General features: G+C 43.5%; 2 protein-coding genes across 4 annotated transcripts in view; both read left to right on the top strand.

Annotated features, from left to right (window-relative positions):
• The first annotated feature begins 816 nt into the window (after positions 1-816).
• On the top strand, positions 817-14,165 carry SMIM19 (small integral membrane protein 19). Of its 2 annotated transcripts, none has more exons than XM_058803190.1 (3): positions 817-1,014; positions 1,145-1,269; positions 13,952-14,165. In XM_058803190.1, exons 1-3 carry the CDS (start codon positions 839-841, stop codon positions 14,002-14,004), a joined length of 354 nt encoding a protein of 117 aa, XP_058659173.1. In that variant the 5' UTR covers positions 817-838; the 3' UTR covers positions 14,005-14,165. The 2 variants fall into 2 exon arrangements, with proteins under 2 accessions (XP_058659173.1, XP_058659172.1); XM_058803189.1 differs by lacking the exon at positions 13,952-14,165 and adding an exon at positions 2,466-3,374.
• SLC20A2 (solute carrier family 20 member 2) overlaps positions 4,052-24,720 on the top strand; it is a 56,631-nt gene continuing 35,962 nt past the window's right edge. The window contains exons 1-2 of one of the 2 annotated variants that reach the window (XM_058803187.1): positions 14,590-14,813; positions 22,456-22,602. The gene's annotated coding sequence lies outside the window, so the exon portion shown is untranslated. Of the gene's footprint in view, positions 4,114-14,589; positions 14,814-22,455; positions 22,603-24,720 lie in introns of those variants that run through there. The other variant, XM_058803188.1, reaches the window with a different exon arrangement.

The raw sequence follows: 24,720 nt of genomic DNA, 5'->3' as shown, positions 1-24,720 counted from the left end.
CTCCTGGCCCCACATCCAGCTGCGCCTTTCCCTTGGACACTGGCACGGCAAAGCCAAGGGACTTGTCTTGTTATATCTCCGGTGCCCCTGGGAGAGAAGCGGTCCCCTGTGCATGTCCTCTCCCCAGGGGTCTGGTACCTGGAGATGTGGGATGAAAGAAAAGAAAGAAAGTGTGGAAAGGCACCCCAGGGCCTCAGGGACAGTCCAGAAAAATTTGATTTGTTACCCGGCGTGCAACAAGCCAGTAATTACACACCTGAAAGAGAAATCGCTTATTCTCTCTACAGCTCCCTGAAAGGAGCCTGTACCCGGGTGAGGGTCGGCCTTTTCACCATGGTGACAAGTGACAGGGCGTGGTTTTAAGTTGCGCCAGCAGAGGTTTAGGTTGGACATTAGGAGGAATTTCTTCACAGGAAGGGTGATTTGACACTGGAATGGGCTGCCCAGGGAGGTGGCAGAGTCACCCTCCCCGAGGTGTTTAAGGAGAGGCTGGATGTGGCACTCGGTGCCATGGTCTGCTTGACAAGGTGGTGTTCCCTCACGGGTTGGACTCGATGGCCTCAGAGCTCTTTTTCAACCTCACTGATTCTCTGATTAATTTCACAGTGCACAAGCCCTGGTGCTGGGTGGCGTCCCACAAGCCCGGCGCGCCGACTATCACAATTTTTTTCCTGCGTATACACTTTGGCCAACAGAGGCATTAGCGTTCCCCGGCACAGTTTATTGTCAGCGCTAATCACGGTGCTCGCCGCCCCTCGGCGCCCCCCCGCCATGGCGCCCGGCACCACCCTGACGTCACTTCCCGGGGCCGGGTTCGTCCCTGCCGGCCGCGCTCCCCATGGCGGCGGCAGCGGCGGCAGCGGGGGCTGGCGGGGCGGGCGGCGGCGGCGCCTCGGCGGCGCTGGGCGACGGCGGTGCCATCGACTATTCGGTGCACGAGGCGTGGAACGAGGCCACCAACGTGTACCTGCTGGTGGTGCTGGCCAGCCTCGCCCTCCTCGTCTACGCGCGGCGGTGAGAGGCGGCCCGGGCGGGGCGGGGCGGGGGCTCCCGCGGGGCCCGCACGTGGGGGGGCGCCCGCCCTCAGCACCGCGCCCTCACCGCCGTGCCCTCATCGCCGTGCCCCACTCCCTCCTGCTCGCAGGAACAAGAGGAGGATCATGCGCATCTTCACCCTGCCCCCGGCCGCCGAGACGCCGCCCGAGCCCAACTTCTACGACAGCATGAAGAAGATCCGCCTGCGGCAGCAGCTGGAGATGTACTCCATCGGTAAGTCGGAGGAAAACGGGGATCCCCCGGGCCTGAGGGCTGCTGGGGGCCGTGCCTAAAGGGGCGGCCTGGAGGCTGGTGCAGCGGGAACGCCCCCGGTGCTGTGGCGCCCTGTGAGGAGCGGGGGCTCGGCAGCAGCCGGGGCCGCAGGACTGCTGCCTGAGGAAGTGCGGAGCGAGGGAGCGGCTGTGCAATCGTCCTAAAGCAAATGTCAAAACGATGCCTATGTTACACTTTGAAAGAGCTAGGAAGGTCTGGATGTTGTGAAAATGTGGGCGGACTTGTAAAAGTTGAGAGGACTGTGGAATGATGAGTAAGACAACCACATAAATTGAAAATTAATTAGAATTTTACTGTACCAACAAGTGTTGCTGCTCGGATCTCAATGCTGAAGGTCAGGATGGAGGCAGGAAAGAGCCCTAAGCCTGTGATATTCCAGTGGTCCAATTCAGAGAAACACAACCTTGCTTCACACCTGCCCTACATGTATGCCTAGAGGAAATACAGCAAAAAAACCCTTAGTGATCTGAAACCACATTTTAAATGCAAAGACTTGATATAAAGATTCTTACATCAGGCCATTGCATTCTGTAGGAACAAAATTGGATGTTCTTCCTACAGTGGAGTGCCTGCTGGCATTTGCTGATGGTGTTTGTACCACTGCACACAGCTCTTTGATCTCCCTTTGCCTTGCTAACCAGATTAATTTTGAAGTCAGTGTAATTGTTAGCTTGTGGCTTGTATATTGTGGAGGAGATGAGAAATGTGGACATCAGCCTTGTGACTGTTGACCTGTTCACATCATCAGTAATAAAACTCTTGAAGTCATAGCCTTTAATTTTATTTATTTTTATTTTAATAAAAGGACCTGAATGGAATCATAGTTCTCTGCCATTGATTCACTGACATTTTGCTATGACTCTACTGTTCAGCATTTATAAGGTGAAGTTCCACATGGTGACTGAAACTTCCCCATGTGTGGGGGAAATGAGGTTCTCTGATGTTACGTCTGTTTCTTGATTATTGTCATAGTTACATATATATATAATATATAAACATAAATATATACATATATAATATATATAAACATAAATATATACATATATATACATGTATGTAATAAATAATACAATAATAGTAATAATAATATAAAATAAATTGTATAATCAGTGTTGATTGGTATTTCTTTTTTTCAGCAAGGAAGTATGAACAGCAGCAGCAGCAGCCACCAAAACAGACTGAAAGCGTACAGCTCTCAGTGGAATGAAGCCCACAGTTCTGTAGGAACTCAGGACATATATCCAGTGCTGATTTTAAGAGTCAATGTGGAGCTATTTTCAATGCTTTTTAATTGACACATAGCTGAAGGCAAGGGGGAAAGGGAGGGGACTGTCCCTAAAAGTTTGTTCTTAGTCGCTTTTCTCTGAGCCCTCGTGCGGTAAAGCGAGTGCCCACTGGGACATTCAGCATGGAAGTACCCAGCACAGGGCAGACCTGCTCAGAGGAACATGAGGGCAGGGAAGTGCAGTCTTAGCAATGTCTGAAACTATTTCTCTCTGCTAGCTGACCTTGGAAATCAGCTCCTACCTTCTCTGGCAACAGCACCCTGGAGAAAGCGAGGCAGTACCTGTCTGCCTGGAAAGCCTTGTGTTCCTTGATGATGGTTGTTGAATTTGCTGAATACAGTCAGTAAGTGTGACTGAAGGCACTGTGGCCATACTGCCTGGTGAAGGTGAAGCTTTGAGAGCCCAGAGTGTCAGGTGGTAGTGCGGAAAAGTTTTGCTCTCTGTTTATTTGGGAGTTGTGTATGCATTACTGTGAACCTTTCCTGGAGAAACTTTGAGACATACACAGTGAACTACACATCCAGAAGACACTTAAAGCCACTACTCTAATGTTAATAGCAAAGGTGGTTAGCTTAATTTACTCAAATTGCTGTAAAGAATGGGTCTGTCTGTAAAAATCAGTATAAGCAGGTCATAGCTTGTCCAAAAGAGACTTCACACTGCAGTTACTTTTTCTTTCTAGGTAAATCTCAAAATCAGTTAATTGAAAGGATTCTGCAGAAATTACTTTTTAATAAAAGCATCTAATCATGAAAACTATTTGAAGATGTATCATGCTGTAATTCCTAAGGTTACACAAGGTGAGTTGGCCAAATGATGAACAACCAGCACAGCGCTGGGTGTTTATGTCCAGAGGTTCTCACCTGTTTTGCTCTGAAATCTATCAAACCCTGGAGCAGTGGTGAGCACCACTGCGGTTACATTTGGATATTAAGAAACTTGGCTTTGAGCACCAAAATTTTACTATATTGAAGTGATCTGTACTTCAGCGTCTGTAGGGACTGTAAAACGTCACCCGGGCGGAACTGACAGTGGCAGAAGGAAAGGCTCCTTCCTTTGCCCCATGGAAAGGCTCCTTTGGGTGAAGGGTGGCTCCCTGTGACAGCTTCCTTGCTGTAAGGAACCGCGGAAAACAGCGGGGTCGCTGCGCGGGGCCGAGGGCTGGCGGGCGCGGGGAGCGGGGAGGGCGCGGAGCCCCGGGGCGGCCTGAGCCGTGTCCTCCCCACGTTACTGTGCCCCTGTGATGACCCCGCTCCGCAGCGCGTCCCCGTCACTCGGCGGGGTTTACGAGTCACAGAGATCCACGCCCAGCAGAGCTCCCCGGGCGCAGGGGAAATCTCCGGTCCGCATCCCCCTCCACCTCCCGGAAACCTCGCCGTTTCCCCTTGGCGCGACCTCACTTCCTCCCGCGCTTCCGTCTCCGGGACGCGCCGGCTCCCGCTGCTGCCGCCGCCACCGCCGCTGCTGCTGCTCGGAGGCCGGAGGCGCCCGCCGGGCGGTGAGTGGGGCCGCGCCGCCCGAGCCCCCGCCGCCCCCCGCGCGCGTCCGCGCCGAGGGGAGGGCAAGGGCGCCTCGCCGGGGGCCGTGGCGAGGCGGGAAGGGGCCGCCCGAGGAGAAAGCACGGTCGGGGGCGGGGAAGGGGTGTCCGAGTCCCGCTCCATTCCCGCGGGAGGGCTTGGTGCCGCCGCCGGGCCGGCGCCGCCGTCCTCCGCGGGAGCGCTCCGCTCCGTCCTCCGCGGGAGCGCTCCCCGCGTGTCCCGTGCCCGGGTTCGCGCCGCGGCGATGTCCCGGCACGGGGGCTCGTGGCGGTCCGGACAGCTGAGCCCTCCCTCCTTCTCACCGGCCCTGCCCACCCGGCGGGCAGGCAGGGAACGGAGCCTTCCCAATGGCGCATCTCGGCCGGCGCCGCTGCCCGCCGCAGCCCCGGTGCGGCTCCGCTCGCTTCAGTGGAGCGGCGTGGCGGAGAATGAACCCGCGCCCTGCCGCTTTCCCGGCACAGCCGCCTTTCGAGCTGCAGATAATCAGTTCACGGTTTGTCTCTCAGCTCAGCTGAAAGCAACGTGAAGGGCTTCGAAATCTGGAGCAGCGTGCGGCTTCGTTTGTATTCATGGACCTGGGGCGGTGGCAGGAGCATCTCAGACTTACTTGTCCAGAACAAAAGGCTTGTAAGGAGAAGTAGCAAAAGAAAAAGGTTTTCTAGGGCCCGTGCCTTTTGCCTGTGCTAGGGTGTTCGAAGTGTGCTGCTTGAGCCATGAGCGAAGGGCAGCGTGGTTTGCTTTCCCGGCAAGTGCAGCCACGGGAGTTCTGTCACCGTGAAACTATACCCTGTTCTGCAGGGGGGTTTATGTTTTCAGCTGTACAGTACAAGTATGTGTTGGGACAGAAGGTGTAGTCAGCTTTTGAAATTTTACTTCAAATATCTGCACTGATTTTTACCTGTTAATTCATGATCCCAAAAAAGCAAAGGCAGATAGGGTAGAGAGACAATAGATTTTTTTATGCATCCATTTTTAGTAGTCAGGCTTATAGGCATGCACAGGAGCAGATTCTCAGACTCTCATGGAACTTAGTTAATGCAGAACTTTGGATGTGCTGGATGGGGAAAGTTATGACCTAACAAAAATTGGGCCAAAGTTATCTTCAGTTACATTTATTTTTGAGAATGCTGTACAGAGGGAACTGTTTCTAGCTTACCCAATAATGTTTAAAAAGCTATTATGCTGTGTAGATTGAGTGGTGTCTGATCACATGAAGCATGTGAGGAAAGGCTTTCTAAGCAGTTAAAACTTTACATCTGTAAGATACTGCAGAAAATCATTAACAAGTTGCTCTCAATTATAACTCCAAAGTTTTTGAGAATCTGACCACTCTGTTGTCTCCATGTGAGCTGCTGAATGTCAGATCTTTGTAAACGCATTCTTCAGATGGCATTACAACCATACCTCTATAATCTTATGTGAAAACTATAATCTTCTGTTAAGTGGTGGAAAAGTCATCTCTCTCCTTGTAACCCAAAATGTGGCTGGCTAGGTTTTTTACTCAGCACTGCACACATCAAAGGATTTTGATACAGCTCTATAAGTTCTGTGACAAGGCTCAAGAGGGTCTTAAATATTTAAGCTATGAGTATGTCTGTGTTTAAAGAGGACGTCGTAAACTCTGAAGGCCTTGTAGTGAAAATTTCCTCCCTTGTGCCACGAGCATTTCGAGTTTCAGTCCAGTGTTACATGCCCGGATAGTATGAGCTGGTATGTGCAAGCCCAGCCCAGATGAGAACGTGTCTTGCAGCAGCTGCCATGATGCCTTATAGCCAGCCACAGGATTTGGGAATTTCAGCAGAGTGATGTGTGATTGGTCCTAAACTTGCTCTCAAACTTTCCTCCCAAAACTGCCTGTCCCATTTAGAAGGCCCACAGAGGAAGCCTTTGCTGTACCACTAGTGCTAATGATGCAGGTAGAAGCTCTGAGAATGGAGAGAAGATCGCGGTGCTTTTGTCTGAGGACAGTTTGCAGGGAAGCTTCTTCAGTGCAATGCAAAATTATTAATTATGAATATTCTAACCAGTGATGAATCTTTCTGTAATTTATGTTTTGCATATATGATTAAGCAGCATTGGCCAAAAGCCTGGTGACAGCACAGGGCTCTGGAATGTTTTCCTGTTGCCTGGGCAGTTTATTCATGTTAGCTTACTTCCGTGAGCTTTAATCGCTCCTTTTAAAGTCTTCCTGAACTCAGGAGTGCCCATGCTATTGAGCAAGCTGAAATTACACACGCTGCAGGGAGCAAGGTGGGGATGTTGCAACTTAACATCTCTTTTGGAGGAATTGAAAAGATTTTGTCCCAGCCCTAATTTCTGCATTAAAGAAATTGAAAATTGTTATTGCGTGCCTTCTTCAACAGGGAAGCAGCTCATTGTTAGAAAACGTGTTATTAAATCCATGATGTCTTCGGCCTGTTATGCCTAAAGAGCAACAGCAATTGGAGGAGGCTTGCTGACAAAGGGGAGTCTTCAGTCGTGGTTGCTTATGCTCCAGATAAGAAGCAGTGATCAAAAGGCGTTCCCTTTCCCCTCCAAACAATTCAACTGTGCTTTAGTCATGGTGAGGAGCCTGGGTGTTGTTTATTAACGTAGTCATGCAAACGAAAGGCAGCACTCGGTCCTGTCCTTGAGACAGGGGTGCCGCTGAGGAGAAGAAGGTTTCAGTGCCTCAGGCCCTCGAGAACGGAGGTAAGAGCCTTCACTTTGCAGCCCCGCATCTGTTGTGGCATAAGAGTTAAGGGCTATGATCCAGATTTTTGTAGTCTAACAAGCTCCACCAGAAGCTGGTATTGCCTGGGTTGAGAGGCCTCCCTGCTGGCTGAGGGAGAGGTACAGAGGATGACCAGAGGTACTGACTGCTGGCAGAGCAGCCCCAAGCCAGCACAAATGTCTCATGAGAAATCTGACATCAGGGAGTGGGAACTGGTGCTGCTTCTTCTGTAACAGAAGGCAAGAAGGGAGGAAAAAAAAAAAAAGACACATGTACTATTTGGAGCAAAAGGATCATGATTTTTTTAGGCAGAAAAATAGAAAAATCCTGCCTTAATTACTTTTTTCCTCAAGTCTCTGATAAAAAATGGCTGATAAAACTTTGCAGTGCTCAGCTGTCTTTGTGAAATTTGTGTTTGCATTGAAAAGACTAAGAACCTTTTTAAGAATGAAGGTGCTTTGCCTTATTTTTGAAAGGAATGCCTAAGCTTTGGGTGTTACTTTAATGAAAATAATTCCTGATCTTTTTATGGAATATATAAACTCTGGGCGTTACTTTAATAAAAATAACTTCAAACTCCAAGATTAACAGAATTGCTAAAAGGAATTAGTTCTCAATATGAAAAACAATAAACTAACTTTGGAATTTCTGAACCAAGCCCTCAAAGGCAATTTGTGGCAAAACTCCAGGAAAAAAAGTCTCATTTTTATAAAATTATATCTAGGCACTGCTTCAAAAAGTGATTCTCTCCTTGCAAATGCCTAGGAATGAGGTATTTTAAGATAATTTGGTTTAATTTTAATCTAGCAGAGAAATAAATTAATCTTGAAAAGGGGCTGTTCAGATTTGGGGTTTACTGAAACTGTAGTCTGAGAAAATACTTCACATTTGCATATCTGAAGAAGAACTTAGATCCTGAGTCTGCGAAGGAGTAGTCCCCTTCAGTTTCTGCCAGGCTGTCAGACCTGCTGGAACTGGTTTTGGACATCCATGATGTATAAAATGCACAGGTGGATCTACAGCTTGCTCCTGAGAAAGACCATGGTTTGATAAGATGGTAGCAACAGTTGTCATTTTCGTAATGGAGTAGAACAGGTATTTTGAAAAGACTCAGCCAACAGGAGAGCTGTATTACTTTCCAAAATATCCTCTGGATCATCTTGGAAACATGGTTTGTAATATGCTCTTGACTGACAGCGAAGGGTGCGAGGCGTGAATTCCTGAGCAGGGAAGATGTATGTGGGTTGTGCAATGGGAGACTCCATGTGATGTCGTTATTTATGGCGCTTCTCTCAGATGTCTTTCTGGGACTCAGACAGCTGCTGTGAACTTTACCCAGCACTGAGCACTAGGTATGTTTGAGTGACTATTTTGCTGTTGCTTGGATCATAGTGATAAGCAGTACAGAGCCAGGTTCTGTGACACTGGTTGAAAGAACAGAGCAGAATTTGTACTGGTTGATGAAAACCTTGCAAAGGGGAAAAAAAAATGAGATTATCATCTTCCATAGCTTTGGTTGGTGAACATCAGGGAGTGGTAGTTGAAGGCAGCCCATTTCTTTCTGCTGTAATATGGAAGGAAGGGTGGACTGACAGAAGAGGGAGAGTTGCTTTTTCTTTTCAGATAGAGGAAAAGGTGCAGGTTTTTCCCTCTTATCTCTTTTCTTCATGACTGTGTTGTTAAATGGCAGCAACCATTGTTTGCAGGAACTTTTCATTGCTTTAGTAAAGAGCTGTGGGTTGTCATGCGTTTTGATATGTGGCAGTGCTGTTGTTAAACAGATCCAAATCTACAGTCAGATAAGGCTCGGAATAATTGATGTTTTTAGCTCAGCTAAATAACTGGGCTCACATGATCTGTAAGTGGCCAGCAGTTTTTTTCTTAGGCAAAGTATGTACTGCTTGTATTGTACATTTATTTAAAGCTAATTTTATCACAACAGATTGAGAATTCTAGCAACCAAAAATACCTGACTTGAGTCTGTTAAAAAAGTCTCCTTACCCAAAGTCTGCTTCTGTGTGTGACAAACAGAAAATATCACTTCTTTTTGACTTCAAAGTCAGTAATGACCCCAAAGTGGTGAAAGCATTGCACTCTGTGCCTCTGAGATTACTTTTGCCACTGCTGATGGGAGAATTGTTCTGTATCATTATTGTCTTCCCTTTCAACCTCAGCACATTCTGGAATGCCAAGGGCAAACCACTCGCTGGCTGATCCGAGGTCCTGGCGGTGCTGGTATAGCAGTGCTCTGAGCCTTGTGGCTTGGACCACTCTTTCAGCATTGCCTAAGACATTGTACAAGTACCCAGCTCAGTATATTGTCTTTATACATGTGAGACTGAAAGAAACGGTCAAGATCCTTGCTCTGAAACAGAGTTTCTAAGACCTCTGTAGCTATTAAACAGCATGAAGAGGTCTTTGAGAAATACGTGAAAGGACAATTTTACTGCCATTATGAGACCTGTCACTTTATTGACTAATCAGTCTCTGATACTCAAATAGAGAAAAAAGTTGCATGTGTTTGGATTATTTAATGAGGTAACTGTTGACAAAGTGGGGCCTTTTACCAGTTCTGTTAGTGCTATTTTGATCATTAAAGAACTTCATTTGTTTCTGAACCATAAGCTGGAACAGGCTTTTTCTCTCACCCCCTTGCTTGCCTGAAGGTTGTTCCAAAGAGAGTTGAAATGGTATAATTTTCATTTTGGTTGAGGCAAAGAAGTATTCTCGTACCATAACTCACCAGTTCCAAGCCCATAATCACAACATTTGTGGTCAAACAGTGATGACTGTGCGGTATTTCTCACAGATGCTGTAAAAACTCTGTCATCTCCTTGGGAGGCCATCTTCCCATGAGATACCAGCCTTTCTCTCTTTCTTTCCTGGAGGCTTTCGGACTGAGAACCTGTGGCCTGGAGTCCAAAGTTTTAGCTTCAAAGGCTTGGAGAAGAAAATGCAGCCCAAGTAATGACTGAAAGCAGGTTTTGGGGAGACAACAGGATCCAGAACTTCAAGTGTGCTTTAAGAGTCTCCCTTTCTTGTCTGCTGCTTGCATATATATTTTTTTTCCCCCACCAAGCTTTTGTTGAATGAAGGTGTGGCTTTATACATTGATGCATACATTGTGTGAGCAGAAACAGCAGAGAGCACTGGAGCTTTAATAAGTACTTGGCACAATAATCATGATGAATGTGCCATGAGCTCATCCATAAGGAACTAAAGTAGCAACACAGGCTAAAGTTATTGTACAGGGGAACCTGCAGCCCACAAGAACATCAGCCAGGAGCAAAATAGGATTGGTGTTGCATGGTTTGGCCCTGTTATTCTTTGTTCAGGTATGGAGATGAGAGGGCAGTTCTTTGCTCAGAGAGGTTCCTGTACAGCCCTCTGTTCTAAGTAAATGTATCAGAATCTTGAAGGGGGGTTTCAAAGTGCACAACATAGAGCAAAACATCTTGCTTATAAGAGTGGCATCCCTGGAGTGGAAAACGACATGAAAGTGAGCTTGCAAGCTCTAGAAGAAGGGAGAGCCTGCTGAAATCTTGGTGCAGCTGCCAACTTTCCTGCAGATCCCAGAAGTGTAGCTTGAATGTTGCTAGATGTCTAATAGAAGTTGCTCAGTAGTTTCCTTGAAGATCCTCAGATTGTGTCCTGTCACAGGGCATAGTGTAGCATGGAAATTTATGGTGCAAGGCAGGCTGGAGCTCTTGGAAGGGGAACAGAGGTGGTTAATGGTTATACTAGTTCCCATAGTGCAAGAACAAAGGGATATTTAAATGACATTAGGCATAAATACACACCACACAATATTACTGAGAGCAAAAGTTTACTCGGATTCCAAGCAGACTTGGGCATTTATATGTATAATGACAATGTCCAGAGTTGCTGTAAATGGGATTAAAAATAAATTAAGCACATAAACCTTCATCCTTATTGATGAGGTCAGGAAGGAATTTCCCTTTTGGGGGAATTACATCATTGCTCACTACCTGAACTGTTCTACCTTCTGTAGCATCTGGTCCTGATCACAGGAGGCAGGATTCTCAGAAAAACAGACCAGCAGTCTGACCTGTCGTGCCAGTCCCTGGGTAGGATCTTGTTGAAGGGCTTGAAAAGCATATTTTTTGGGGGGGAGGAGGGGGGGTTTCTGAGGCCACCTGTGCTGCAGTGTATGTCTGCTTTTCCAGATTCCCATTGGTGAAACAGGACAGCTGTTGTCCAAGTGCCTTTAATGAATCCTGAGAATTGCCTGTTGACATGTCAGCAGCAGGCCACGTAGAGATGGAAGATGTGATGGGCTCTTAAGGCATTGCTGTATTGCTCCATAGATTCAAAGGTAGCTCTGTGAGCAGCTGAACTAGTGAAGATAAATCTTTCCTGCAGCTCTCTTGGTTTTGGTGGCACTGCAGTGCCTTACACATTTTTCCTTCTTTCTCTCTTTCCATTACACAGCAGTGCTGTTAGCATCCCTGATTTTCCCCACAGCACAGTGCCTGAGCAGCTTCTCACTGCCTTGTAGTTAGTTCTTGGGTATATTTAATCAAAGCGTGCTGTCTCCCTGATGTTTGAGAACCAGACCTTTTGCTCAGGAGACTGCCTTGGTTGCTTACTTTTGCAAGCCTGCTGTAGAAATTGAGCACTTCTGAAATCTCCTAACTTTTGCATGAGATTAGGTTGAAATTGGCCTTATAGTTTACATTTCTGTGCATGGAACAATCGGTGTGGTTGTATAACTATTGTTTCTTTGGGAAACAAGGAACACTTTCAGTCTTTCAAGAAAGTTACTGAAGAGTATTTTTTCTCTCAAAGCAATCAGGTGAATGAAGAGTTACACCAAATAATTGAGGTGTGTGTACTTTTAAAACATGCACTGTTTAATCTTTTCAGATTTTCCCCAAGGTACAAGGGGAAGATTTCCTTGCCAAAATACTGTAATTGAGTTAACATTCTGGGAGGTTTCTGTGTTTTGTTACTGAGCTACAAAGCTTCAGAACTTCTGTTACTGAGCTTCTGCTGGTGTTGGAAGGAAGGAAGATCAAAGTTAGAAGCACCAGTCTGCCAGTAAATTGTCTCTTCAAAAGAAAACTGAAAATTCCTCGGTTGTTTCAGGTGGCAGCCAGCATCAGATCTTATGGACAACTATTAACCTTTTCCTGCAGTTCTCTTTCTGCATGCAACAGTCAGCAGCCTGGATGTCTTGTAGTCTGTATGGTGTGTAAGCTGACTGTAGACATTTGATTAACAAGTGAAGATGTCAATAATAGATTGAATTGCTTGTCCTCAGTTAATTTCTGCTGCTCAGACACAATATGGAGTTATGATGACTATGGAACAGTAAAATTATGATTTCTGCTTCTTGTATACAGTGATCATCATGATAAAAGATTAAGAATCACTGTGGTGTAAAATAATTGAATGGTATATATATTATAAAATAATTCTGGATGTCCTGACAGCTGGACATTTGTGACTGCCTCAGCTTTCGTGCTTTTGAAAGCTTTTAAGCTCTTGAAATCTGTGATAGTTAACCTTTCCTGAGTAGCAGTAGCATGTCTCAGTAGCAGGCATGATCACTGAGGCACAAGCTTTCAAGACTGTTTGCCTTCTGAGCACTTCTGAGGGTAAGGACTCAATCAAGAGTTCAGAATTGGGGGAATATGTGTTTTTCTTTGACATGTAATCCCAGCACAGCAAATACTTTTCTGTCCAGTTACTTAAAATATGTTTTTTCTGCAATACCCAGAGTGCTCTCAGAGGGTTTCTTGCTTTGACTAAGGCTCAGTTATCTTCTCAACTGTGATGTGCAAGAAGTAAAGCCAAAACTTTGTGCTCTGGTGGGACTCTGTCCCTACAGCTGTCCCTTATTTCTGCTGTAAGAAAGCCAAAATGAGCCCTGTTTCACAGGGAGGAGTTGGGGAAGGACTACACTGTCTTTCTGATTCATGCATATGGAGCATGCTGCTGTCAACTGTTTTTGCAGAATAAAGAAGGATTTTAGATGAGATGTGGAATTCTGAGAAGTTTCGGTGATAGCTGATAAGATGTAGGGTCTGCTCTGCTTCTAGTACAAAGAGGTTTTGATGCTAATGTTTATTTAAATGTGGCCTTAACCCTAAAAGGGAGAGATAAAATGGCTTTCATGCTTCTGTTTCACTGAGAACTGGCTGGCAGAATGGTTTTGGTGCCTCCTTATCTGCTCTGAAGGCTTCATGGCTGGGGAGGCTGCAGAAATAATTCTCCTGTACCCCCTTATTCAGCATTCAGGCAAAACTGTAAAGCAGGCAGATGGTTTAAGCTGCAGCTTTGGACACAAGAGGGTTGTGTCTCCATTTTGCAGATGAGTCATCCCTTTGCTGTTTTGTTGTTAGACTCTAAACAGTGCTGCTCTTGGCTTTGGGCCTGCTTGACCCCAAGTTTTGGATGGCAGAAACAGACAAGTGTCCTCTACCCCAATGCCAAGTTTTATGACAGGTTGAAAATACCTTAGGCCGTTGTCACCTAGTAGTTAAGCTGCTGTAACACAGAGAAAGCTTTGTCTTCTCTTGTACCTGATAAGTGTATAAAACCACAAACTCTGTGCTACGGAAGTTGTGCAGATTAGGGAGCAATGGGAAAAGCAGAGGAGAGGCTTACTCACATCTTTGTTTTTAATCTAACTTGTGGGCTAGAGCTCTACTTGGACAAGTGAGTCCTGGGTAAAGATAACTGGCATTGTTTTCAATAGCGGATAAGTCAGCAGATGGGTCAGCAGTTTCTTTTAGTTGAGCTGGCTGCCGCAGACTAGTTCTGCAAGCTTGGCACCAGGTCATATTTTCCACAGTGTGTAAGGCTAGCTGGTGCAGGATTTCTCCTGCTCATGGTGTCAGGATCAGAGGTGCAGATTGGGGGATTGGTTACCCCGTTTTTGGCACGCGATGTTTTGCCAAACTAGGTTTGTAAGCTTTGCACTTGTGAAAGGAACTCTGATTTCCTAAAAGGAACTTGAATGAAAGTTGGGATTTTATTAAAGACACAGAGGCATATTATTATTCATCTTTCATTGCTTCATCCCTGTGATGTTTCCTGTTTTGCTTCTTGAGATACAGGTGTCATGATGAGGAGCTTCTCAGAAACAGAAGTGGATGATGAGTGGAGATGAAGAAATCATACATTTAAGAAGTTGGCTCAAGTTTCCGTTACAGGCATGGAAAGTTTCTGAGACCAAGCCATGCGAGAAGAACATGAGTAAAGAAGAGGGAGATGTAGACCCAGACTTTCTAGAAGGGATTGCAGGATTTGAGAGGACGCTGCACAAACGTCACGTAGTTTTCTTGCTTATTCATTTACCTGCACCCCTGAACTGTAATACTTTGTTTGCATGTCTGTTTGGAAATTGAAAAATCCCCTCACATCTGTGTCTTTAATATAATCGTGGCTTCAAGCTTGTTTTAGGAAGAGCAGAACATCACTGTAGTTTTCATTTGTGGATGAGATAGCTGCTGCTTTGTACTTGAAATCAATTTGGGGTTTTTGTTGTTGAAACATACATTGAATATGGAAAAGCTCAGACCATTACAAAATAGGAAGTTAGGGGTTTTGCTCAAGTTTAATAAACAGCCTTTGCATAGAAAGTATGACGACAGGTGCATAGGTAAAAGAAAAAAAAATAGTGCTAGCCCTATGATTTGAGTAACCTTATAATGTATTGTTCTTATGGTGTCCTTAGACAGATGCCAGAATCAAATATCAATCAATTTTATCTTTTCTATCTGACTGTTGGTCAGAAAAATGTTCTAGGTAAGATTTCTTGCCAGAGTTGTAGGGTTATAAGCGCAGATTTCTTAGTCAGGAGAGAGCTTTTTGGAGAGAGAGTTTTTGAGCATCTTGGCTGTGCCGTGAAGTATCTCGAAGGAAATACTGGCCATGCAGTCCAACAACTTCATGATGCTGTGAACAGATTTGATTGTAGTAAGTCTCTGATACAAAGTAATTAAGACTTCGATGTATATGTATTTAAAATTTTAAAAGTAAATGTGTTTTCCTGTATTGAAAAGTATTGGTGGTAGTGGCAGGCAAAGAACATCTTTATTTTTCTTATGAACTCCTATCTGGTGTCTTATCCTTAATAAAAGGCTATGGTTATTTTTGTATACTGACTGAATATTTGGCCTTTAAGAGTATATAATTAGATAGAAGAGTAAAAGCAGTTGTTAAAGGACCATTTTTTTAAATGAAAATAGTTTGAAATCATATAATTTTAGTTTCTTCCGAATAGATGTGATTAGTGTGTTGGAAATAGTTTTACAGTGGATATAAGGGGAACAGTTGAGAGACAGTGGCTGAGAATGTGTCCAGCTATTTTTGTAGTTGTATTTTTGCAGTTAGATTTTTTCAGTCTCTTTACTTAGATATTTCCATATAATTGAGCTGCTACATCACAATGGGATACAAAAACTATTTGCACTTTATAATATTTACATTTTAAAATAGGTTTTATTGTAATTACTAATTGGTAAGTAAATTGCAATGACTGTGAGAAAATCCTAGCCTATTTTATTACTTTGATAGAAATTTGAATATGGGATAGTATTGTCTGTATCATATAATAATGTTTTCATGGATTTTTAGCTGCTGAAACTAAACTCAATAAACTTTAGCTACTGTTGTTGACTGGAACAAGTAAATCTGCACATTTGTTTTCTTCGTGTTACCTGCACCCCTGTGTTCACCTAGTGTTTCTGCCAGCATTACTCCTTTCATGGTGTTTGCCCATCAGGCACACTCAGCGTGGGCTCCTGCATGTTCTTGTGGAAGACTTTATTGATGGAGAACTGTGCATTCGAGTTTGTGCAATTAATCTGTTTTCTAAATAAACCTTAGAGAATCTCCGTCAAAACAGAATCCCAGGATTAGAGTAGCCAGTAGATGAGTTTGTAATTTTTTTCCAATTTTAAATAGATTTTTCAGTAATTGATGATAGTGTTTGCAAGTAGATAGAGAATGGTCTTTGTACCCCTGAATTTCACATATGATTAGTGCACCAGTGTATCCCAGATGGAAAGTACATTAGTGAATAATACAGTCCAGGTTCTGGATTGCTTTAGAGAATGGAAAATACTTTTTGCATAATTGAGGAATTTTTTAAACTGAAAAGTATTTTTCTTGTAAACCCATAGTACTTTGGATTTGAAAGAAACAAACTTGTAATATAACCCAAATTTATTGTAATCTGTTTAGCTATTAGTACTAAATTAAGTGATTAAGATATCTTCATGTCTGCTGAAGTTTTAAAGAAAAAATCAAATTGTGAAAGATATCTGGTTAAAGACTTGGAGACAGTGTTGATTGAAATATTAAGCCCATTTTGGGAGTAATATATTCCACTGTTTCAGAGCAACTCTTTTCCTCACATAATTTTATTAATTTGATTTAATTAAATATCTGTTTAATTCAAAGTGGAGAAACTGATTGATAGTTGAAGAGATGGCACAATTAATTTTCCCCTTTTTAATTTATGTGTAGAAGAGATGGAAGAGGAAATGATTTATATGACTTCTGAAGGTCTTGATGAAAAGAAACCATTTTTGAATTAGTTATAGATTCCTTTATTACTTCCTTAAAGGAAAAAATACTTTATATTTTTTTTGCCTGTGTATTCAGTGTTCCTTGTTTATATGATTATCTACTTGCTTGTTTGTTTTACGGATAACAGTGGGTAAATTTTCCTTATCAGTATGACAGATATAGACCTTGTTCCCTTCCAGGTCTTGCAAGAAATGTGCTCTGCCATTTTTTCTTCCATATTTCAGAGGTTCTTCCATATTTCAGAGGACTCTTGACATAGTGTTATTGTCATGCGTGGCTGCCATAGACTTAATTTTATTTATTTTTGGGGGTTATTTTCTCTTTTTCTGCTTGATTTTTTCAGCTAATTCTGGAATTTGCACCCTTCTTTGGAGTGGTGTGGCTCTTCTCACAGCGCTTGTGTGGAGCAGAGAGGTCTGTGTCAGTGCCACTCCCATTTTTGGGTTGGCCATTTTCTGCGTGGGGGATGCATAGTCCAGAGAAGTCCCAGCCTGAGCCACAGTGGCCACAGCAGGATCCTGGCATGGCCAGCTCTGGTTCTCACACCGGCAGGCAGGGGAGAAGGGAAGGTTCCTCATGGAATCCCCTTTGCTATTCCTGACCTCTCAGCAGCATCCATTGTATCTCGTCTTCTCTGGGCAGCCATGGGGCTTCTGAGATGCGTCAGTGTCGTCATCATGGCTTAGCTAGGAATGCCTTACCCTGAGGATGAGGCACAGAGGCCACCGGCCCTGTTTGCTGGTGCCAAGTGCTCAGATACATTCTGCTGCCTAATAACTTCCTCTTCCCTGCAGCCTGTGTGTCAAGCAGAGAAATTTTAGTTGTTCAAGCTCTTTTGGAGGATGAATACGCTCATCAGTCCGTGTGTCCTGTTATCTTGCCCAAACCTTTAGGAAGACTCTTTGTGCTCCACCTGGACATTGGCACTGGACCACTGGGTTTGCTCCCTGGCCTTCCATGAGAGATAAAGCCTAACTTTTCTCAGCCTGCTTCATATGACTACACACCCTTAGTAAGCCCTCTTGGAGGTGTTTGCTAAGCCAAGAACCCAGCTGTGGGACACTCTTCATTGACAGTGATTTAATCTGTAGCCCATGTCACAAGTCTGTTGGGCACTTCTTTGTTCAATCTACGGTGAAGCTACCAGCAGGTTAATGTTGCCTGGTAGGTGGAACTCAAGATATTTGCTTCTCCATCATGCTCCTCATGCCTTTAGCAGCAAAGGCTGCAGCAGACATGTGGATATTACATGGACTCAAGAACAGAGATCAGCAGCTGTTGGGCTTTGAGGGGGCAACAGGCCTATTAATTGGCAGATGCCAAGCTTTGCATGATAGCCAGGCAGCGTAAGCACGAATATTTGGCTCTGATTCCTGTGAAATGAAGCCAAGGTCACAGCTTTCATTGCTGTTTCCCCCTTTATATCTCTATTACTGCAATGCTCATAGGGAAAAAGAAGCAGCAAAATTTCCATTGCCAGAGTTTACTGGCTTAATCTATTCCATTTACTCCCATAACCCTGGTTGACACCTCTGTGAGTGTTATCCATCCTCTCTTTGGTTATAGCCCTGATCCTTTTCTCCTTTTGACATTCAGCTAGATCAGGAGTGCTTGGTCTTCTGTCCTGTGGGCCACACTGATTCTGGAGGTCGGCAGTGAGAGCCAGCCGGTGTGGTTTGGCATGTTGATAGCCACTCACTCCTGCAGCTCTGTTTGAAGAGAGGGGTTTGCTGGACTCAGGGGAGCTCCAGCCATCTCTTCTGGCTCAAACAGAAGGCTCCACAGTGGTTGTTCTCTGAAACCCAAACTGAAATGGAAATGGCAGGCAATCTGGGGCTGGATGTGTCAGGTTTCCTTTATCTGAAAAATTTGCATTGTTGACTTTTGGCAATGTTGGCAACCACACTCTGGCTTTTCACCAAAGGCATCTTTACATATGCCTCTGAATTTGCAAAATGCATATTTTTGGATTGCCACAGGAGTGTTTAATGGGCAGTTTTTATGTTCTGTGTAATGTCAGTACAGGTCTGTTAGTATTTCAGGATAATGCTCCTTGAGTTGTCAGCAGTAGCCAGGGCTTTTATAGTACTGTGCCCATGCTGACTGCTTGGGATATGGGACTGGGGAGGGGAAGATTAAGCTCAGGGTAGCTCTGAACAGCAGCTCACCCTTTTCCTTGCTCTTAGTATGGACATGAGTGTGCCCCAGTCTCTGGTCAGTCGGCTGGAATCACAGGCGATGCAAGTCCAGTTCCCAGCATTAACTGGGAATGGACCATTCCCAGCTTGAATCAGCACTGGCCAAAGCCTTGCTCCTTCAGCATTGCTTTGCTGCCTTTGAACTCCTCCTGGCTGGACATGGGCTTGTGCTGTGGTAGGGGCTGGAGTCAGCGTGGCTCTCCCAGGCCACACAGCACCCGGAGCCTGTGTCAGCCTCTGTGCCAGCCTTGGCCTCCAGCAATTCCACTTGTGGGTTCCTCCCTTTCATTTCCCAGGGCTGGCTCACTCCGTAGACAAGTGTGATCTCAAGCAGAGTCACATGCTGTAACATGGCAGCTCTCCATGCATGCCTGTGCAAGCACAGCTAATTCACCTCGACCACTGGAGGTCCCTTGACTGGGGTGGGATGTCCTCTTTGAGAGCCCGCAAGCTTGCTGGAAAAAAAAATGTTTGGATGACAGGGTGACAGAGTTCAGAGCCATCAAGAAAGCCCATCCAAGGGATTTGATTCCTTAGAGTAGAGGAGTTGCTCCATCCCTGAATGCTAAATGAATTCTTAATTTTTATGTCTACTGCATTAAACTTTCCAGAGAGTCCCTGAGATGGTTTTCTTGCAGTGAAACATGGATGTATCTCCTTTGGAGATTATCCTGATAGAATGTTTCAGAACTTGCTATCCAATATGCAAAAGCAGATGTGCTTTATTGGCTCTTTTTAACCTAAACTGTGTTTGCAGCTCTCTACAGAGCAGATCCTCAGAGTTTTGTTGGTATTCATTGAGCATAATAGAACCACTAGAGCTGCAAGAAGAGGTGCTGTGTTTGGTAGAGCAGGTTTGGTTAAATCTCTGTTAGTCTGAAGGGCCTCAGGGCTGATTTCCAGGTAATGATTGGCCTTGGTGTCCTTCAAGGCTCCCATGGTGGAGATGGTCATGGGGGCCTTAAGTACCAGAAAGAAGAGGGCTGGAGATTTCTTTGAGGTCACCCTTTTCATTCCTCCTCATTGATTTGATTTCCTTTGTTTATAGATTGAGGGGGAATAAGGGCAGGGTCAGGGTCTCCAGTTCCAGATGTTTATGGCTCCCAATTTTAGAGTACCAGCAGGTATGTGAGAGCCCAGAAACTCCTGTAGCTGGTCACTAACCTTGCAGCTTTTGGATGTTTTTGTTGTATTTCTATTCATGAGTAAATGCATTTTACAGGCATTCAGGTTCCAATTCTTAGGGGCTTTTATGTTAGAAAATTATACTCATCCCCCATTATTTTCTACTCAAAATGTAGGTGTTTTAAAATCTGAATAATCATTTACATATGTAGCCTTCCAACCTGAATGGCAAAAAAAAGCCAGTTATCTTTGATATAAAAGTATAAAAGTTACCCTTAGTTGCAAAATTAACTTTGTTTTAGTGGTCACTGGGAAATGAGAACCTGGGCATCTTTCAGAAAATAGCTCATGCAGAAATGCAGAACAAAGGGGGTTTAAAATTAAATATTTAAATTGGCTTGTCCTATTACATTATTTAAGCCTGAATATAAATCTGCCTAGCATGAGTTTGTTGAATCAAACAAGGATCTATCAATTGTTGATTTACTGAAATAAATTACAATTAAAACAGAATTATGATATCTGATCGAGATTGTAATTTATCATTTCTACAAATATTTGATTTGATGGGAACCAAACTGGTGCTGCCATTTCCAAAACCCAATCCTCGTAATTTATTCTGTGGTCTTATAAATTTTCCTTTGCTTGCTTCTTTAGTGGTGTCCCAAATTATAACTCTTTCTAATGGTCAACCTATCTTGGCTTGAATTTTCCCATGCCTGAAGTCCACAATGCTGATGTAGCAGAACAGAAACTTTGAAGATATTTCCTTTTCTCTGTGCTGTTTATTATATCCTTTGCTTTGCGTGTAGACCGAGCTCTGCAGCTTAGGTCAACAAGAAGCCACCTTTGTGGCCAGGCTGGCTCGTGGGAAGCAGCACTCAAATGGTTCCAGTTTGCAGCTCTCCTGGGTCTGAGAAGCTTCCCACAGGTCAGGCTGGCAGCTTCTGGGGCTGGGAATTGAAATGGATACCCCTCAGGTCACGTGTGCCCTGGGCAGTGTTTGTACCTGCACGCTGGTGGTGGCTGCTCTAGGCTGGGGGAATGGTCCTTAGCTTCTCTAAAGGAGAATTAGGATGGATTTAACGCTTACTGGGAGAGGCAGACATCAGCTATAAAGAGAACATGGAATAATATTTTGCCTCTTTTTTCTTTTACCTTATGAAGTTAAACAAGTGGTACAAGAAGTTTCTGCGCTTATTTATTCGCTTTCTTAAAACTTTGGAATCCAGATCTATAAATACAAGCTGACTTAATGTTTACCATTATGGTCGCTCTCACTTGAATTGATGGATGCTACTTGTTAGGGAAAAAAAAGTAATAAAAGGTATTAAGATATATGATCTGCAGGAAAAGATTAACATGCTGTTGTTGTTAAAATATGTTGCTTTTGTCCATAAGGGAAAACCACTATGAAAGTCTTAGCCCCTCAGTTTTCTAAAAACTGGAAGCCTGTTTGTCAGCTATTACAGGAGCAAAAGGAAAGACATCACAACCAGACTAAAGAGATGTAGCTTTTCATAAAGGTAGCAGATGTATCACAGACTTAGTTGTAGTGGGGTACTGACCTTAAATAAAGAATCACCATTTCTTAAAAATAATAATGGCTCAGTAGGTATAATTCTTTTTTTTTTTTTGGGGGGGGGGGGATCTTAATGTCATTTCTTCATTGCAGATTTCTAGTTGGAGTTGTTTCCTAATTCTTTTTAGAGGGTGATGTAGGCTTGCTAATCCATGTGAGTTTTCTTAAGAAATGTAAAATACTTTTCAGTATTACCAAATAACCCATGCAGATGTGCAGCTGAATTTAACCAATTCAGAAAACTTTTGACTTCTTGTTAGGAAATATCCATTATTCAAACTTGAAAAAATAGATCAGGCAGGATTATGTTTCCAAGTCTGTGTTTACAAAACTGAATTTATTTGGTTTTTCTCAAATGTTCAGGACGCGGAAAATGTACAGATTTAATTATGTTAAGTTCTAATATCATTACACACATTTTAGTGACTCTGAATGGAGTAAAACCTAGCAGATAAATTTATAAACCATAAAGATGTGCAAATAAATTTTTGTCAGTCAGATTTTTAACTGTGACAATGCAGTTTTGATTTTAATTCCTTTTTGCTGAATATGATAACTGAATGGCACTATATGGTCTTAAAGCAATTATTTTATATAAAGCTAAGCCGGGTACTTTTAGGCAAACATTAGTTTTGCCTTGATTTATGTGCAAAAAAACGTTTCCCACTTAAAGGAAAGCGGTTGAAGGAATCTGGATTGGATAATTTAGGCTGAACTGTTGAAAGTGAAGTTGTTTGCTTAGGCATCGATCCAGACAAAACTCGTGCACATCTTTAACTTTCTGCAGTCTGTGTAGCCTGTGGGACCTCTACTGACATGGATAAAGTAGCAAGCGTGCAACATCATTCCCAAATTGGATCTGCATACCCTACTGTCACAGGCACGTGAATTAAAAGTGCATTTAAATGTGCTTGCAAATAAAAGATCTGGGACTCCTCAGAGATTACCTGATCCCACCAAAACACCCAACTGACAGTCAAAAATGAGATTTCCTTTCTTGTCTATGCCTATGCCTGGGGGTGGGGAGGGGGAAGGGAACGTTTTGTTGCTTTTAATACGAGCTTCATTGGATTGGTTTGTCTCTCTGGTGCAGTCGTGACGCAGTGTTGTGTTTTATCAGTGCCCACCCCCAGCAGAATTCTTTGCTTAAGAGGAGGCAGATTTTCACCTACTGAATAAGAGTCTGGACTCGCATTGATGCTTCTCAGTGTTGTCTTGTGTGCTCTCCTCCTGTGCCGGAGTGAATTTTATCCCCGGACTGCCTGGTGTAAGTTACAGCCCTCTTTCTACCCTCTGAAAGTTTGCATGTTCAGATGTGACTGTGCTGAATGATAGGATATCTATTTTAGACTTCAGCCTGTATTTCTGATCAGGAGGGAAGGTTGCTAGAAGAACTTTGCTCATTTTCTCTTGAAAGAACTTTTAAATACTGGGTGAGTTTTAAAGACTTCTCTGCATGGTTTTCTTTTATAAAACTTGTTTTCTGTAACCATGAACACTTGTTTTCTCTGAATGGATCTTGAAAATCTCCGGTACTGAGTCATAAAAACTGCTTGCCTGCTAGAAAGACTTTGTTCAGTCACTGAAGGATCAAATTGTCCTTTAGTTAGAGAAAAATATGTTTATCAGCAAATGCATGAGAGTTTGTTGATACTTCACCTTTCTTACTTGTTTGGAGAATTGCTTAAAGTGACTGCTGTCTGTGTTTTTAGTGAATGTTTTCAGCCATAAAATCTCATGCTAGATATTTTATATGCATTTTTGACCTTTCAGTGGTAGGAACAGAAGGTTGATAGGGACTAGGAAAAGGAAGCATCCTCTGGAAGTTTTGGGAGCTGACAGTGACAGTCCCTCTCTGCAATGTTAAACTGGACAGGAATCCTTGGAAAGCTATCAACTTCAGTTTGTTTCCATATCAAGTAGTAGCATGAAGTATGCTTAAACACATTGTGACTGTGTTAAAATAGGAACTGATTGATAGAAAAACCTGCTTCTGCTGATGTGGTAATTGATTTTTTTTTTTTATAGTAAGTTCAAAGTGCTTTTTGTGTACTGGAGCATTAAACTTGCATAATGTTTGGCCTTGTGACAAGTCCTGTGCATGTAATTTAGAGCCATATAGGGATGTTCTCAGTCTTGAACCACTTGATTCAATACTACCTTTCATATCATGAATGTAGCATTAGTAATTTAAAGTAAATAATTTGTGAGCCTTGTGGCCTGAGCATGAACTGGAAATGATAAGGACTATTGATAAGAACTACGTTAGTAGCTCTGGTTATAAACCAGGCTTGGTTTCTATGCAGTGCTGCTTCAGTACCCGGAGACTGGAATGCCAGATCTGGCCTGAGTTTATACACATAGGTGGGAACCTGACAGATTGGTTTTATATAAAAAGCAGAGGATATAAAAGAGAGGATATGGACTAACCTCCCAGGAGCTGCTGTCTGGTAAGCATTTTAGACAGACTTTTCCCCCACTGGTAACTAGAAGTGAACCTGCCTGTCAGTACAAATCCAGTGCTGCTGTCAATCATTAAACATGTACTGTTTTCAACACGGCAGAGGAAAAGAAATTGTCCTCCCTTGTCTGCCTTGCCATAATGCAAAGTGGAGTAGTCATATAAATTATTTCGGGAAATGCTACGCTAGCTGCTGTCCTTTGATTTTTGTTCATACTTGGGCAACAACAAATCAGTTAAAACTGGGATGTCTCAGAATCTCTGTCCCATCCAGAGCACAAGAAAATTTTCAGCTGCAGCGTGGGGCAGCTTCTGAGGGTAGGAGAGCTGCATGCAGCATGATTTATATATGGTATGAGCTGCATACTTTCAGTGCCTTACAAATGCTGTAGGTTCTTCCCTAATTTTCAGTGAAGAAAATATTAAAGGGAATTTATGGGATCTCTGTTACTTTATGTCACACAGTCGGATTGCTAGATGGTAATGCACTCTGATTACTTCCTTAGAATTTGAACTTAGTCCTGAGCTTTTATTTATCCATTAATTCCTGCTGTTTGATACTTCTCTGTTCTCTTTAGCACCAATTTGTTTAGCAAAAACAAAAATCTCCAAACCCTGACATCTCTGATTTTCAAATTTAGTATTATTTTTTTCACTAAAACTTGTCCAGGCTCAGTAGTGTACTCTGAACAGCTTCCAGGAGACCTGTCTTAGTGAATGTCTGTATATAAACATGTCCTAAAATGATCTCATGCTTAACACGAGATCCTAACTTTTTCCTGAGGATTCACTTGTCATTGTGCATGTATTGAGGTGTTTTTTTACCTAGGTTTTGTTCTCATCTCTCCCTTAGGGAGGAAATAGCACTCTGTCTTGACAGAGTTATAACAAGCTGTTTAGTGAATAATAAAATACAGTCTGAGG

This window comes from Ammospiza caudacuta, chromosome 4, assembly GCF_027887145.1.
Source record: "Ammospiza caudacuta isolate bAmmCau1 chromosome 4, bAmmCau1.pri, whole genome shotgun sequence".
Taxonomy (NCBI): Eukaryota; Metazoa; Chordata; class Aves; order Passeriformes; family Passerellidae; genus Ammospiza; species Ammospiza caudacuta.
This window is presented reverse-complemented; position numbering and strand designations above follow the sequence as displayed.